Genomic DNA, 17,001 nt, shown 5'->3' on the forward strand with positions numbered 1-17,001 from the left:
GGGAACACAAGCAGGGGGAGAGGGAGAAGCAGGCTTCCTGCTGAGCAGGGAGCCCCCCACGGGGCTCAATCCCAGGACCCTGGCTGGGATCATGACCTGAGCTGAAGGCAGACGCTTAACGACTGCGCCACCAGTCGCCACCACTCTTCTTGAATTTATCAGTAATTGAGTTGGTCCCATTTAAGAGTTTAAGATGTTCACATTTTCAAAAAAGATAATCAGAATGCACACTGAAAGTGAGGCAAACTATTTCATCAGGTGCTGTTCTGTAAAATCCAAGATTAAAAGGTGCTATTAGGCAACTAATCAGGCTGGGCATTTTTAAAATTTAGACGCTGGAAGATTAAAATCCACCATGCCTACTGCTGGGTCATATATTTACTGTCGGTACCCGGTTCGGGATTACCAACAGGCAGATACCCCTTTTCTGCCGGGAAACTATGGTTAAAAAGTGGTTCTTGTCAGAAAAACATTCTCCAGATTTCAAGACGGTCCTCCTGCTCCCTAAGCACTGCGGGCAAGATGGAGCTTTCCCTAATCACCTTTCGGGAATGGAGATTTCTATAACGTGGGTCACGCACTGGAAAGGCCACTTTGCCATTACCCAAGATGGCGAACTGCGCAGCTTCACGATTTCCAGGTTTCAATATGGCTTCCCCAACCCGTACCTCCGGAGGTTAATCTCAAGAACCAAACTAAAATCGCGCGGAAGTAGCGTAAGCGGAAGTTGCGCGCAGCCCAACATCCTACCCTCTACGTCCGCCCCCGTTCCTACGCCCCGCCACCGGTGGCGCGGAGTGCAGAGCCAAGATGGCGGCCGAGTTGGAGTACGAGTCTGTTTTGTGTGTGAAGCCAGACGTTAGCGTTTACCGGATTCCTCCACGGGCCTCCAACCGCGGTTACAGGTACTAACCCCCATACACTGCAGCACACGCATACCGGGTCGGGGATGACAGTTTCCTCCTCAGGTAGCACGCTGCGAGTGCCTTGCCACTGCCACCTCTGGGTTGTCACCTTGCTAGCCTCCCTACCTGGGTTGTTATCGCCCTGCCCCTCCTGTTCTTTCCTCACTGTGGGATGACATCCTGGTTTCCGCTGCTTTAAAAAAAAATTACCGTCTGCACCCTCCCACCCCTCCTCCCTTGGGCCCCTCTGGGTTACCCATCTGCTCCCCATCATCCACATCCAGTCGTGCCTGCTCCATTGCCAGTCACCTTTGGTTCTTTTCCTGCGTCCTTCAGTTTGTCACCCTTGTCGAAGCCCCCTCCCGTCCTCCCGCTCGTACACATTTCCAGTACCCCGTGCGCTTTTGTGGGTAGTCATTGTGTTGGCCATTCTGTAGGTGATAGTTTACCTTCTGTGCTGTTGTCAGTCTTGCTACCAAATACCATCCACCATTTGGTTTTCCTTTCAGTTCTTTTGTTAGTGGGCAAAGGTTATGATTATAGGTTTTCCAGTGGGTGTCTATTCTGTTTTTTTTTTTTCAGTACATTTTCTTGATGATTACATAGTATTTTCTATTTTCCTTACCCCCCTCCCTTCTTAACCTCTTCCATAGCTTTTTCTCTCCAGAGTTAATGCAGCATTTTCTCTGTAGGGCCAGCTAACCATCTTGTAATCCAATGATGGTGAGGTTCTGAGGATGCTGTAGGAGGTCGTGAAGTCATGTAGTGGAAAAAGTTAACATGTTAACTGGGTTACATGTTAAGAAATATGAGTATGACCCCTGGCAACTTAACAGCTATATGATTTGGGACAAATCTCTTAACCTTTCCAAGCCTTAGTTTTTCTCATCTGTGAAATAGGAAAAAAAAAGTTAATGGTAATAAAGCCTGCTCTAGTTGTGTACCTCACAGAAGTTTTTGGAGGGTTAAATGAAATAATATAATAAATGTGAAAGAATTTAGGAAACAGTAAAGCAGCATATAAGTATATAAGATATTGTTCTTACTGTTCTCTGATCCACATCACCATCATGATTTTCCTCTTGGCATTTATAATTATTTTGGCTGTTGTCCTCCTCCTGTGTCCATTATTTTGCCTCCTTACAGGAGGTTCATTCATCATGAATCAATATATTTGTACTTGCTGACTTGTGCCTTAGACCCTGTGGGTTGTACCTTTTGGCAAAGAGGTAGTCCTAATTCCAGGCTTTCAATCAGACTCCAGATTGACCATGAATAGGAATCTACATGCTTTTTGATAGTAGTTAGGGGTAATAATATGTATGACTCAGCTGAGACATCACCTTCCTTGGGAAGCCCCCTTGACCCTTCCATTCTGGCTTTGGTGTGTTCTCTGCGTGCTTCCATAGCACCTGTGCTTGTCTCTATCATAGTGAGTGTTCTTCCGTCTGTATTGTAATTGCTCCATCTGTTTCTCTAGACTAGCTATGAACAACTTGTTTCTTTTCTAATTTTATAGTACCAGGGTCTAGTACAGTGTCTGGCACATAGTCGGCACTCTGTAAACGTGGAAGAAATTAGTAGATTGCACTTAATCTATGGTGATTAACATAACAATAAAAAATTAAAAAAAAAGATTGCACTTAATCACGTAAGTTAGCATTGAAGTAGGTGAAATAGCTCATGACTTCCAACTTTAGTAGTAAAGCCTTCCTAAAGGATATGATACACCACAAAGTGGGGTTCTCTTCTTTTTCTTCTACTTTGTTTTTTTTTTTAAAGACCTTCCTTCTCTCATCTGCATTCTCTACCTTCACTTTCTAGTTTATCCATAGCCTTTTATCCTTATGTCAGTTAATTGCACTGAGCCATCAAAACATTTTTTTAATTTTCCTCTTTTTCTTGTTATCTATGGTTTCCATGCTTATTATTGACATTTCCTATCTTCCAAAAGGCATTTTTTCATTAGCCACTCTTACTATAGTGAATGGAGAGAGCTGCACTGAGTTTGCACCAAGATTCCCATTTATTTGCTTTTGGCAAGACACTTAACTCTTTTTGTTTTTTAAAGATTTTATTTATTTATTAGAGAGAGAACGAGAGAGCACACAAGCAGGGGGAGCAGTAGAGGGAGAGGGAGAAGCAGACTCCCCACTGAGCGGGGAGCCCGATCCCAGGACCCTGGGACCATGACCCGAGCCAAAGGCAGACGCTTAACCAACTAGGCCAACCCAGGCGTCCCGACGCTTAACTCTTTTGAACTGCGGTTTCCTCATTGGTAAAAATGGATATACTACTACTTATCTTGCAGTATCCTCTCACTTAATTTTCATAAGAATGGGCATAATGCTTGGCACATAATAGATGCTTAATAAATATTACTTTTATGTCTTTTTGTCTGCCTAATCTTGTTTACAGAACCCATTTTATATTATGAGCATGATTCTTCTTTAGGCTGCCATTAAAGGAAAAACTGGGCTTTTTAGGAAGCAGGAGGAATACTTGGTTTCAGTGACTAACAAGATTAGAGGGAATGAATGACTTCGATTCATCTATGGTGAGCTCTTGCTTCTCAGGCTTTCACTGACAATTTAGGTCGATGAGAAAGTTATAAATGATTAAGAAATAGTTTCCCAACCTCTAAAACTGTTTTTATATTCATCACTGCCCTCCTCCTCAGCTTAATCAATAGTAAACTCAATAGTCTGTTTTAATGTGATGAGAAGAATGCTGGACTTCAAAGTTAGGCATCATTACTTACTGTGTTACTGTTCTTCACTTAGAGAGACAGAGATGATAGGCTTTTCATGCCTATTCCGTATGGTTGCTGTAAGGATTTATTACTGAGGTAAGTGAAAATTTGTGAAGTCTGTTCAGAAGACCAGCGAAACCAAGAGTTCCTCAGGCTAGGTTTTGGGAGCGGGAAAGGAACTAAGGTTCAGGGCTGAGGGAAATTGCTGCTGGGAATATCCATTCACTTACTGACAATTTGTTTAATATTGGCCACTGGACATGCAAGATAAATAAGACAAGGAACCTGTCCCAGGAAACACAGCTGGTAGGCTTGTTCCTAATACATTCAGTACACTATGTTTAGCTCATGGTGGCATGACAGAAGTAATGACTCATTTAAAAAAAAATTAAAATACAGGGACCTTTAGAACATTGTAGTCGGATCAGATTCAAGGGCTTGAGCTTCTTTGAGGCAGGGCATCAAGAGAGGAGGACATGACAAAGATTTATAAATCCTGTTCAAAACCTGTGCTCATTTTCATTTTTCTCTTTTCCACCTTTTGCTTACTCTCTCCTTAAACTTATTCTTGTTTAGATATACCTTATTGTTACCTTTCTAACTTGCAAGTATTCGTTTTCAGGTTTCTAAGGGATGAGTTTTGTTTTTTTTTTTTTGCCATTTTATTTTTAAGTAATCTCTGCACCCAACGTGGGCCTCGAACTCACAGCCCTGAGATCGAGAGTCACATGCTCTACTAACTGAGCCAGCCAGCTGTCCCAGGATGAGTTATTAATAACTTTTACTTTGCCCTCTCTTTTCCACATGCTGACAAAACAAAATCACAAGGCAGTGCTTTGTAAAATTGGTCATATTTAAATAATGTCTTAGATTTCATTCAAATTCATTTATCATACAGATTATAAGTGTTCAGTAGTTTGTAATGTTTCCATGGACGTCGCTGTCTCTAGCCCACATGTCTTTCCTAAACTCCAGACTCATATTCAAATGCCTTCTCTCTAGCTTTGCTTGAAAATCTATTTGACATCTCAAACTCTACATATTCAAAACTGAACTCCTGATCTTTCTTCCCAGACGTGCTCTACCTATAGCCTTTCTGTGTCACTTATTGGCAGCTCCTTTGCTCAGGCTAAAGTCTTCAGAGTCATCCTTGACTTCACATTAAATCCCTTAGAAAATCCTGCTTCTTTACTTTAAATAAATATATCCAGAATCTAGCTACTTCTGCTGCTCTCTGTTCCTAGTCACCATCATGACTCCTAGATTACTGCAGTAGTGTCTTAACTAAGTACTTACATCCCTATATTGCTTCTACACACAATAAAGTAATCCTTTTAAAATAAAAGGGAGATTGGGACGCCTGGGTGGCTCAGTAGGTTAAGCGTCCAACTCTTCATTTTGACTCAGTTCATGATCATCTCAGGGTCATGGGATCAAGCCCTGTGTCCGGCTCCACGCTCAGTGGGGAGTCTCTACTTGAGATTCTCTTCCTCCCTCTCTTTCTCTCTCTCAAATAAATAAGTCTTTAAAAAAGTAACTACTCTCTTAAAACAAATAAAAGGAAGATCATATTTTACCTCTGCTTAAAACCTGTAATGGCTTCTCCTTCACTCAGAGTCAAAGCCAAAGTTCTTACAAGACCTGTAAAATTTGGTCCTCTGTTACCTCTCTCACTTCATCTCTTAATTTATTTTATTCTTACTGCAGTGGCTTCCTTTTTTTGAGGGCAAACATTCCAGACACACTCCTACCTTAGCGCCTTTGCACTAAGTGTTCCAATCCTAGAATCGCCTTCTTCCTCCAATATCTGCATGAGTAACTTTCTTGCTTTCTTCACGTTTTTGTTCACATTTCACCTGGTTAATAAGGTCTCCCCAACCACCTTCTTGCATGTTGCAAGCTGTTTACTCTCCCACTACCCTCCCAATTTCCCTTTTCTGCCTCTGCATTTTCTTTTTATTTTAGCACTTACCATCTTCTGAGATACTAATTATTTTGCTTATTTTTTATTATCTGTTTTCTATTATAATGTAAACCTCATGAGGGTAGAAGTCTTCGTTTTGTTCATTCACTGTTGTATCCCAAGCATCTAGAACAGTGCCTCTGATTTAATACACACTCTGTAAATATTGGTTGAATTCAGTGAAAGATGATACGTTTAGGGATTTGGGACGGCTTCTGTTACCTAGTATAATTCATTTAGTAGACTTTGTTGTTACCTGATCAGTCAAATACTATTATATAAATTATTATTATTGTTTTTTGAAAAGATTTTATTTTATTTATTTGACAGAGAGAGACACAGTGAGAGAGGGAACACAAGCAGGGGGAGTGGGAGAGGGAGAAGAAGGCCCCCTGCCGAGCAGGGAGCCCGAGGTGGGGCTTGATTACAGGACCCTGGAATCATGACCCGAGCTGAAGGCAGACGCCTAACAACTGAGCCACCAGGCGCCCCATTATTATATAAATTATTTTCTGCAGTATGGAAATAGTATTATGGGAATTTTTTTAAATTGCTCGTATTTGTACTTTACATGTTTTTCTTGATGCTTATTGGGTAATCCTTACGTAGTAAGGATTTGTTTGCTTTGGGCTATATGTAATAATGAAACATCTATGTAGAGGGGATCATGAGTTTTTTTTTTTTTTTTTTAAGATTTCATTTACTTTTTGACAGAGAGAGACACAGTGAGAGAGAGAACACAAGCAGGGGGAGTGGGAGAGGGAGAAGCAGGCTTCCTGTGGAGCAGGGAGCCCAATGCGGGGCTCGATCCCAGGACCCCGGGACCATGACCTGAGCCGAAGGCAGACGCTTAGCAACTGAGCCACCCAGACACCCAGATCATGAGTTATTCTTATTGATTATTTAATAGGTAAAAAGAATAAGCAACCAGGACAGCAAAACAGGAATATGGCAAATGATTCTGTGTAGGCTTTTAGTAATTAAAGACATGGACCTAAGACTTCCTATTTTCCTATTCTAGGGCATCTGACTGGAAATTAGACCAGCCTGATTGGACTGGTCGCCTCCGAATCACTTCAAAAGGGAAGATCGCTTATATCAAACTTGAGGATAAAGTTTCAGGTAATCTGCTGCTGACTCTTTAACATATTAAGAGTATTAGTTTGGTGCATTTTTGTAAGTACATTTAAGTTGGGGACTGGCATGGAAATGTTTGTTAACTGGAGTTTTAGATTTTTTGCTTCCTTTGCTCAAAGAAGTCTTTTCTTATCTGTCAGGGGAGCTCTTTGCTCAGGCACCAGTAGAACAGTATCCTGGTATTGCTGTGGAGACAGTGACAGATTCCAGCCGCTACTTTGTAATCCGGATCCAGGATGGTACTGGTAAGGAATCTGGGATTTTGAATGGGATGATATTAGGAAAACAGGTAAATGCACTTCAATGAAAGTGTGTCCTAATTGCATTTATCTTACTTCAGTTTACTAAATTTTTCCTCTCCTTTCTCCATAGTTAACTACAGTTGCTAAAGGACAAGGATTAACATGTTATTTGTAATAGGTATGAACACAAGTTCAGGACGTGGTAATTAATAGGTAGACGTAAATAAATCAAAATGTCTAGCTAACCAAAGAATTAACACATATTGCCCATTCATTCATTGTTTGTGGTAGGTTTTGATGGGACTGTCTTAAATCATCTGTGTCTAGGGCAGTCTGTCTTTTCTCCATAGTCTGTATCAGAGATTGTTAAACTTTTTCTGTTTGGACACAGATAGTAAATATTTTAGATTTTTGTTCTTTATTGTAGCCACTTAATTCTGCTGATGTAGTATGAAAGCAGCCATAGATAATATGTAAACAAATTGGTGTAGCTGTGTTCAAGTAAAATGTTACTTATAAAGACAAGCAATGGCAGTGTTTGGCCCTTGGGCTGTATGTAGTTTTTGGACCCCTGGGTTGTGAGAAAATGTTTTATGTTCACGACTTGATTTAGTTAAGGTGACTGTTAATTTTCACTGGGTGGAATTTTCCCTAAGGGACACTTCCTATTCTGAGTATTCCTGTCTTTTTCACAGGGCGTAGTGCTTTCATTGGCATTGGCTTCACAGATCGGGGTGATGCCTTTGACTTTAATGTCTCCTTGCAAGATCACTTCAAGTGAGTGAAACTTGTCCTTTAGTTACCTGGTTAAAAAGTTTTGGAAGTGCTCCTTTTCAGTTGAATAGACACTATCTCTTTTACCTCCTGGTTTCTGTATTTGGTAAACTAGTTCATTATGAATTTGAATCTTCCCATTTGCTGTTTCCTTACATTATCTTTCTATCTGCTTTGACCTTTCCTTAAAACCTGGAACATGTTTTCGGTCCCTTGTACAGTGTCTTGAGATGCTTTTGCTTATGTCTCTGGGGAATTGGCACTTGATTTTAAGTGGCTGAGGGAGGCATATAATAATAGGACTGTATGGGAGATATGTGGGGAATTGTGTGCCAGTTTTGTTACTTTGTATAGCTGACATGTTTTATGTCTGTTTTCAACATTTCTTCCGCCTGCCTGGTTTTGGCACAGCTGTGGTGCATAGCACTGTGCACAATGTCAACTTCCTACTTCAAGGGCAGGCATAGGCATAACTCTGCTTTTCTGGCTCAGGACTCTGAAATTGTGGAATTCCACTCCGTTGGCATAAGGAAGCAGCCTGGAGGGACTGAGAAATTAATTACACTCCCTCAGGGGTAGCCCTCAACCATGGAGGATGGGGATTGGCAGCTAAATGCCCTCCTTTGGAGGGATAAGTTAAATATGTATTCTGGGTGGTTCCTCAGTACCATTGAACCCTGTTGCCCTCTTTCATGGCTTTTCTTCCTTTCCTTCCTCATTCTTCATGTTTCCTCGCTCTGCTTTCTGAAATCCTGTTTCATGTAAGTTAGTTACACTCAGATTTGTGTGTCGGTCTCTGCTTTTAGGTAATCCCAAATTAAGATAATTTACTCTTTTACTGAAGGTGGGTAAAGCAGGAATCTGAGATTTCCAAAGAATCTCAGGACATGGACAATCGTCCTAAGTTGGATCTGGGCTTCAAGGAAGGACAGACCATCAAGTTGAGTATTGGGGTGAGTATGATTTCTTTCCCCCACTCCCTGTATTTTTATAATAAGCTTGTGACTTTTTCTTTCTCTTCTCTGTTTTCTCATTGTAGAACATTACAACTAAGAAAGGAGGTGCTTCTAAGCCCAAGACTACAGGGGCTGGGGGTCTGAGCTTGCTCCCACCCCCACCTGGAGGCAAAGTCACTATTCCCCCACCAACCTCCGTTCCCATCAGCAATCATGTCACTCCACCACCCATTCCAAAATCTAACCATGGAGGTAGTGATGCAGGTAAATCTCTCCCTATTACTTTTAACTTTGAGAAATCATCATATCTTAGGTTTTGATTGGGTAGCACCTGTTTACCAAGGAGTGTGTTGATGTTTTTGCTATGAAATGGCACTTGGTACTGACAAGGTGATTCTGGCAGCCTCTAGTAAGGAATTAAAGCTTTTCTAGTGAACCGAGAGTCATGGTAGTTGGTAGGTTCTTTGTCAGAAAATGAATAGATATTAAAAAGACTATTTTCTTCATTGTACCTTGGTTAGATGCTAGTAGGCCTAAGTCAGATGGAGAAAGATTTTGGTCATAGCTCTGCTATTTTATATCTTTTTTTTTTTTTTTAAAGATTTTATTTTTTTTTATTTGATAGACAACGAGAGAGGGAACACAAGCCGGGGGGATGGGAGAGTGAGAAGCAGGCCTCACGCTGAGTAGGGAGCTCGACACAGGGCTCAATCCCAGGACCCTGGGATCGTGACCTGAGCCAAAGGCAGATGCTTAATGGACTGAGCCACCCAGGCACCCCTGTCTCAATATTCTTATCTGTAAAATGGAGACTTAGAATTACCCCAGGATTGTAAAGGAGAAATGATGTGACACTACTTAGCACAGTTCATGGAACGTTGTAGTCAGTCAGTAAATGTTATTTCTTTTAATCTTCTCTGTTTCTTCACAAAGGCAGTTGGGAGAAAATTAGACAGCATCTGGGTTTGTGAATACATTTTCACTCTTCTGTACTATCTGATGGGAAAAATAGTTATTTCCATTTCAAAATGAGAACATTAGAACTCGGAAAGGAGTTTTCCAAAGATTAGAGAAGCAGATATTAGAATCTAGTTTTAACTTATTATATATTGCAGGGATGCAGAGCATTCTTATCATTGATTGCTAAGAGTAAAGTTTCTCTTTCTGGAATTTTGAGATAAAAATGGTTGTAACCTACTTCTTTTCATAAGTGTCTCTAGAAGGCACTGGGGATAATGTCTAAAATTTTAATTTTTTTGAATTAAACTTTTTATTTTAAGGTAATTATATTCACATGCAGTTGTAAAAAATAACACAAAGAAATCCTGTGTACCCTTTACTCAATTCCCCTAAATGGTAACATTTGCAAAACCAAAGTCAAATATCACCAGGAAATTGACATCAATACCATCTACTGATCTTATTTAGATTTCACCAGATTTATGTGTTCTCATTTGTGTATATATGTGTGTTTTTAGTTCTATGCACTTTTATCATGTGTAGGTTCCTGAATCCATCACCATGGTCAGGATACAGAACAGCTCCATCAGTACAAGGATCCCTCATGTCATCCGTTTATAACCACACCTACCTCCTGCATCCTGCCCCACACCCCCTCACTAACCCTAGGCAATCACTGATCTCTTCTCCATCTCTATGATTTTGTCACTTCGTGAATTTATATACATGGAATCACAGAGTACATAACTTTTGGGGATTGGCTTTTTCCACTCAGCATACTTCCCTTGAGATTCATCCAAGTTGTGTATATCAGTAGTTTCTCTCTCTCTCTCTCTCTTTTTTTTAAGATTTTATTTATTTGACAGAGCACAAGCAGGGGGAGCGGTAGGCAGAGGGAGAGGGAGAAGCAGGCTCTCTGCTGAACAGGGAGTCTGACACGGGGCTCGATCCCAGGATCCCGGGATCATGACCTGAGCCGAAGGCAGATGCTTAACCGACTGAGCCACCCGGGTGTCCCTCAATAGTTTCTCTTTATTGCTGGGTAATATGGAGGTACCACAAGCGTGTATAACTGTCACCCATGGAAAGACAGCTGGGTTGTTACAGTTTTTGGCTATTAAAAGTAAAGCTGCAGTGAACATTTGTATATAGATTTTTGTGTGAGCATAGGTTTTTATTTTTTTAGATTTTATTTATCTGACAGAGAGAGAGACAGCGAGAGAGGGAACACAAGCAGGGGGAGTGGGAGAGGGAGAAGCAGGCTTACCGCTGAGCAGGGAACCCAATGCGGGGCTCGATCCCAGGACCCTGGGATCGTGACCTGAGCCGAAGGCAGACGCTTAGCGACTGCCTTAACTTAAAAGCACCCCTGAGCTTTTATTTCTAAGATTTTTATTATGTTTTCCCTTTTCTTTTCTCATCTCTTTACTGTGTATTCAGATATCCTTTTAGATTTGGATTCTCCTGCTCCTGTCACGACACCAGCACCAGCTCCAGTTTCTGCAAGCAGTGACTTGTGGGGAGACTTTAGCACTGCATCCAGGTATGAGCCTAGTGAAACCACCATACTCTCAATCAGAGTGCAGAGGATGTGTTACAGTCAAATGAAATCTTGATCTGGGAAAGCAGGGCGTTGCAGGTCATACAGAGTCTTTGGCAGGAATTCTAGGTAAGGAAGTAGAGGAGTGCTGGGGATGGTGGGGTAAGAAAACTGTAGGATGAAGTTTGAGTGGGATATTTCAAGCCTTGATAATTAGAATTTCTAGTGAGGTATAGTTTCAAAAATTCTGGGTAGCAATTTCTTGGAAGCTATCACGTGAAGAATGGAGTAGCTATCCTAATTCCTTTGGCTTTCTCTCTGTTCTCCTGTCTTGCAGCTCTGTTCCAAACCAGGCACCACAGCCATCCAACTGGGTCCAGTTCTGAATAGCATTGGCAGGACATTAAGGACAGACTTGAAGAAAAAAAATGACCTTGAGGGCACCAATCTGTGAGGGAAGCTAGGAACCCCTTCTCTCCCCAGAACCAAAATTACTGGACAGTCCTTTTCATAGCTTCTCCATTGCATTCAAGCTGGTTTATATCACTCCCCTGTGTTGTTACTTGCTGTACAGCCAAGAAAGTATCTCTTATCCCCTGTTCACTATTAAGGCAGGGAATAATGGGTCTTAACCATACTTGTGGCTGACTATGCAGGGCTCAGAAGGCCAGGTCTCTTTGAGGGGGAAATGAACTCTACCATCTGTAAAATTTTTCTCTATCTTTTCAATTCTTTAATTTATTTCCATATCGTCTCATGACCCCGTGTGCCCTACTTAACAATTTCAGGGGAAACAGAAATCTTGAAATTTCCTTTTCCATTAACCTAAGACCCTAAAAATGGATTGACTGACCTCAGTGTTTACAAATTCAGAGTTTTGATAGGGATAGATATGAAGAAAGACCTGTTTCCTGGGTCTGTGTTATAGATCCTCCTTCAGGCTTATCCTGTTCAGTGAACATCCAGTGCCAGGTGCAGCTCCGTCACCCTCTCATGTGTTTACATGTTTCTTCCTGTGCTCAGAGGGTTTTGTTGGTGGCACTTTCGCTGTTCTTTTGTTTGCTGAATAGTGCAACAACTTTGACCAGTGGGTGTCTCTTGGATGAAGGAGGTTCAAGGGGCCGTGTTTCCCAAGTTATGTTGTAGAGAAGCGTTTACTTCCTGGCAGTTCCATCTATCTGCTGCATTACTTTGTATTTGCCCCATTATTTGACCTGAAGTTGAAGGGTTTAGAGTTTTTAACAGGATGTGTCGAGCAGAAGGGTTGAAAGCACGTAACTCTCTTTCAGTACCCACATTGCCTTGCTGCCTGGGTATCTGGCCCCTTTCCATAAACAGTTATTTTTCAGTCCATCTAGCTCTTCACTAGAAAGCTGCTATTACCTACATCGTCATGTATGAAGGAAGTCGGAGAGTCCATGGCACGCTAGTTGTGATAGTTTTGCCCACGTGATGGCCTTGATAAATGGTCACCTGGGGTATCTCAGAAGCAAGTTGCTCTCCAACCACTTTCCCTTCCCTCTACCCCACCATTCCTTTTATGATGCTGTGAAGAGAGTTCCCTTTCTTAGATGAATGGGCACTACCTATTTTGTTTGTTAATGGGCAATTTTGAGGATGAGATGGGAGGATATCATTTCTTCCCTTAGCACTTCTTTGGATGTGTACACTCTGGCTGAAGGGAGTCTTATATTTAGTTTCAAAATATATTCTCTCTCCTGTATTTCCTTCCTGACGCTTTTAAACTTTGGGTCCATTTTTTTTCATTGCCTCCTGTTCCAGGCAGCTCTATTCTTACAGAGCCATGGCAGGACATTTTTAAAATTCCAATAGAAAACACTAAATGGAAAGTTCTTTAGAATCACTAGTGACTAACTACTGGGAACCTATTTTCTCAATCTTCCTCCACGTTGTGTTCTTTGTATTCTCAAGATGATAATATATTATGTATTTGAATTGCTGGAAAATTGAAAATGAAATTTAAAATATATGTATATAAAGCATATGCTGTATTGGTGCAATAATGGTAATTAAAAATGTGGAAAAAGGTAGTGTCTCCTTTATCTTTTAATTTGCCTACTTCAGTGCCTTTTTAATTTAACTGACCCAATATAAATGGGCCAGTAGGTAATAAACAGACATTTTATATCAATTACTCTTTTTCAAGAAATAGGGCTTTTAAGTTCAGATTACACTTCTGTCTTCATGGTTCTAAACCCACAGAGCACTCCTAATAGAGATGATTTATATATGAATTATTTATTTGCTGGTATAGTTCATTTCATTTGCTTCAGATTGTCTTTATGATCTAGGCCACCTCTCACATCCCAGAACTATAAGCAGCTTAAATGAGGGGAATCAGTGTAAGAGGTGGAACTAAAGTCAGTGTCACAGACTTGGGAAACCAGAAGATCTTGGAGTTCTCATTCAGTGATTTTCACAGAAGGTGAATCAGAATGATATATGTGCTGGCCTTTTTTTTTTTCTTTTTTCTTTAAAGTAACATGCCGTTCCCTCCAGAGGTTCTGATGCACCTCCTCCTTTTGCTTTCCTAGAATAGGGCCTACATGGCTTTCCCACCCATGGCCTTTCTTAGCATTGCTGAGGTGGTGAGGCACTGTCATTGATAGAAGTGTATGCTAAACCTCAGGTTTTATTTGGGGAAGAATGTGGACAATCTTTTTTTTTTTTTTTTAGCTCAATCCCCGCAGTTACACATTTGTATCTGTCTTCCCAGTTGTGGTGTAAACTTTTATTACTCCACTTCCTCCATCCTGATAACCTTCTAGGCAGTTGGCTTGCCTCTAGCTTTCTTTTCCTCCAGCTCCAATTCAGCTTACCCGGTACCACCAGAATCATCTTCCTAAACCGAGCCCTGCTCATGCCCTTTCTTCCCCAGTTCATTGTCCTGAACGATTTTCCTTTGCTTACAGAATAAAGTCCATAGTACCATTTCATCCTCAATTCTGTCTTCCCTTGCACTCACAGTATGCTCCTGGAACTAGGGTACTAGTCATTCTTCAGATGCCATTAGCGCCATGAGCACTGAATGCTTGCTAAAATTCCCTCGGCCTAGAACACCTTCCTGCCTGTTGAAATCCTTTCCAATCATAAAGCTAGTGTACATACTACTTCATGAAATGTCACCTATCCTCCCAGTCTGAAAAATGATCTTGGTTTTGTTTGGGTTGCTGTTGAAATTCTCTTTCTTATTAGTTTGTAAACTCTTTGAATATAAAGACCATGTCTGCATTTTTATCTACTCACCATACTTCTGTATGCCTTTCCATAGAGCCGATGCTCACTTGTTGAATAAACAGTGATTTCAGTGAAGAAGGACTAGAAATCAGTAAGTTGAGTGTTTTCCTTTTACTCATTCTCAGGGTTGTTCCTTGCTACATGACATAAGTATTCCTTATATGCTTTGTCATAGTTGGAGAAAATCTCATTTATGTGCTCCCGAGTCCGTCAGTATTAGGGATCGGAAAAGCAGTGATGAAGAAAAATTTTACTTTGGTACTTTTCCTATGACCTGGGAAAAGAAAAATGATATCGTAAAGCACAGCTGTGGGTAGGTTTGGTAGCTTATTGTCTCATTTTGATTATTATAACTGTCTAAGATTACATTGCACTTTGGTTATGTTTTAGTTATTTTCTAGCTTCTAAAAAATCCACTTCTGGGGCGCCTGGGTGGCTCAGTTGGTTAAGCGACTGCCTTCGGCTCAGGTCATGATCCCGGAGTCCCGGGATCGAGTCCCACATCGGACTCCCTGCTCAGCGGGGAGTCTGCTTCTCTCTCTGACCCTCCCCCCTCTCATGCTCTCTCTCATTCTCTCTCTCAAATAAATAAATAAAATCTTTAAAAAAAAAATCCACTTCTGTTATTGCCTCTTAACTGTACATGAAGATAATATATATGGTTTGTGACTAGAGGACTCCTACTCAGGAGCTGCCCATCAAGCACATATTCTGTTGAGAAAGGAAAAACTAAGAGAGTGATTTATTACCTTTACTTCCAGGTTCCTTAAGCCTGGAGGATATATATAGCCTTGTGATTGTTTTCACAGAAATTTTATGGTTTGGCATTTATTTCAGATTTTGTAATAGTCATCTTCAGTCCCCTTTTGAAAGATAACAAGATACAGGAGTAGTATGTTTTTTAAGAAGCTCTGCTATGCTTGAATTGCCTATATTGGAGCTGGGAGTAAAATAATTGTCCGCAGTGACCTCATGTTCTGCCTTAACAGTCTGGGGATAGTGTCATCCCCTCAGTTACATACAGTAATGCATTAAGACCCATTGTGGATTATGCTTTTTAATATTTTCTTTTTTCTTATGTGTGCTCTGCCACTGAAATTGTAATAGGAAAGAAGGCCTTGGAGCACTTTCTGTGAATGCTTAATCTGACTGCATATCAGCATGGGACCACTAGAGGGCGAGCTCCCTCTAGCAACTCTAGCACAACTGTAGGAAATACTGCCCAGACAGCCTGGTGACAGGGAAGGTGTTTAAAAAGACATAGAAAAAAGACTCAAGGGACACATCTGTGGAGTATAAACATGCATTTGATGCAAAGTTTGTTGGGAATGTAGAGAAATTGCTGTTTAGGTAGGCAGGAAATGAAGTGGAGAATAAGATTTTCTTTAGACTTTAATACTTAAATAAATATTTGAATGGGGAATATACTTACTAATTTTAATGACCTCCCCATCAAAATAGATGATTAATAGGTAGTAAAGTGTAGTAGTGGTTATGAGCATGGATTTGGGAGGGAACAGATTGCCGTGGTACAAAATTTTGCTTTGCCACATACTGCCTTTTTAACTTTGGACGTTACTTAACCTTTGCCTTAGTTTCCTCATGTGCAATATGAGGATAATAGTTTCTACCTTATTGGGTTATTGTGACAATAAAATTAAAATTTTAAAGTGCTCAGGACGGGGCCTGGCACACAGTACTACTACTGCTGCTTGGTGGCTATTCTAATTCTGGGTATCAGGATGTGCAATGAAATGGTAAATGTAAGAGCACAATGGTGTGAGTTCCTTTCTTTTTTTAAAAGAAAATTGAAGTTTTATGGAGATATAATTGACATATGTAACATTACATTAGTTTGGGTATACAACATGTTAATTTGATACATTTATGCATTGCAATATGATTACCACTGTTGTGATGCTAACACCTTTTTTAAAAAAAGATTTTATTTATTTATTTTAGAAAGAGAAAGCTCCTGGCTGGCAGGGGAGGAGGGTTGGGGGGGCAAGGAATCTTGAGCAGACTCCGTGCTGAGTTGTGGAGCCTGGTGCAGGGCTTGATCTCAGGACCTGAGATCATGACTTGAGCTGAAACCAAGAGTCAGTTGCTTAACAAACTGAGCCACCCAGGTGCCCTGTTAGCTAACACTTCTATTACATCACAAATTTATCATTTCTTTTTTCTGGTGAGAACAATTAAGATCTAGTGTCTTAACCTCTTTGAAGTTCATAATGCAGTATTGTCTTTAATCACCTTGCTGTGCATTAGATCTCCAGGACTGACTTATCTACTGGTTTCAGGTTTGTACCCTTAAACCCCATCTCCCCAACCCCCACTGGGTAATCACCACTGGTAATTACCGCTCTACTCTTTGTTTCTATGAGTTTGGCTTTTTTCAATTTCATATGTAAGTAATAACATATAATATTTGTCTTTCTCTTTCTGACATTTCATTTAGCATTGCCCTTCAAGGTCCATCTACATTGTTGCATATACACATGTATACATCTTGTC

The 17,001-nt window shown here is 40.7% G+C and overlaps 1 protein-coding gene across 4 annotated transcripts; it reads left to right on the forward strand.

Moving 5' to 3' along the window:
• The first annotated feature begins 761 nt into the window (after positions 1-761).
• Positions 762-13,278, forward strand: NECAP1 (NECAP endocytosis associated 1). 4 transcript variants are annotated; one of them, XM_027592988.1, is made up of 10 exons: positions 768-905; positions 3,360-3,462; positions 3,689-3,753; positions 6,642-6,742; positions 6,898-7,002; positions 7,695-7,776; positions 8,618-8,726; positions 8,813-8,993; positions 11,130-11,232; positions 11,567-13,278. In XM_027592988.1, the coding sequence occupies exons 2-10, from the start codon at positions 3,439-3,441 to the stop codon at positions 11,613-11,615; spliced, it is 819 nt and encodes a 272-aa protein (XP_027448789.1). In that variant the 5' UTR covers positions 768-905; positions 3,360-3,438; the 3' UTR covers positions 11,616-13,278. The 4 variants fall into 4 exon arrangements, with proteins under 4 accessions (XP_027448787.1, XP_027448789.1, XP_027448790.1 ...); XM_027592987.1 differs by having other exon boundaries at positions 790-905; positions 3,324-3,462; XM_027592989.1 differs by lacking the exon at positions 3,360-3,462 and having other exon boundaries at positions 772-905.
• The last annotated feature ends 3,723 nt before the right edge of the window (positions 13,279-17,001 follow it).

This window comes from Zalophus californianus, chromosome 9 (genome assembly GCF_009762305.2).
Source record: "Zalophus californianus isolate mZalCal1 chromosome 9, mZalCal1.pri.v2, whole genome shotgun sequence".
In the NCBI taxonomy this organism is placed as follows: domain Eukaryota; kingdom Metazoa; phylum Chordata; class Mammalia; order Carnivora; family Otariidae; genus Zalophus; species Zalophus californianus.

Excerpts from the sequence above, each read along its gene's own strand:
- NECAP1 (XM_027592986.1), top strand. The coding sequence starts at position 811 with ATGGCGGCCGAGTTGGAGTACGAGTCTGTTTTGTGTGTGAAGCCAGAC. Across the intron at positions 7,003-7,694 it reads CCGGATCCAGGATGGTACTG|GGCGTAGTGCTTTCATTGGC; the intron begins GTAAGGAATCTG and ends TCTTTTTCACAG. Across the intron at positions 11,233-11,566 it reads GACTTTAGCACTGCATCCAG|CTCTGTTCCAAACCAGGCAC; the intron begins GTATGAGCCTAG and ends CCTGTCTTGCAG.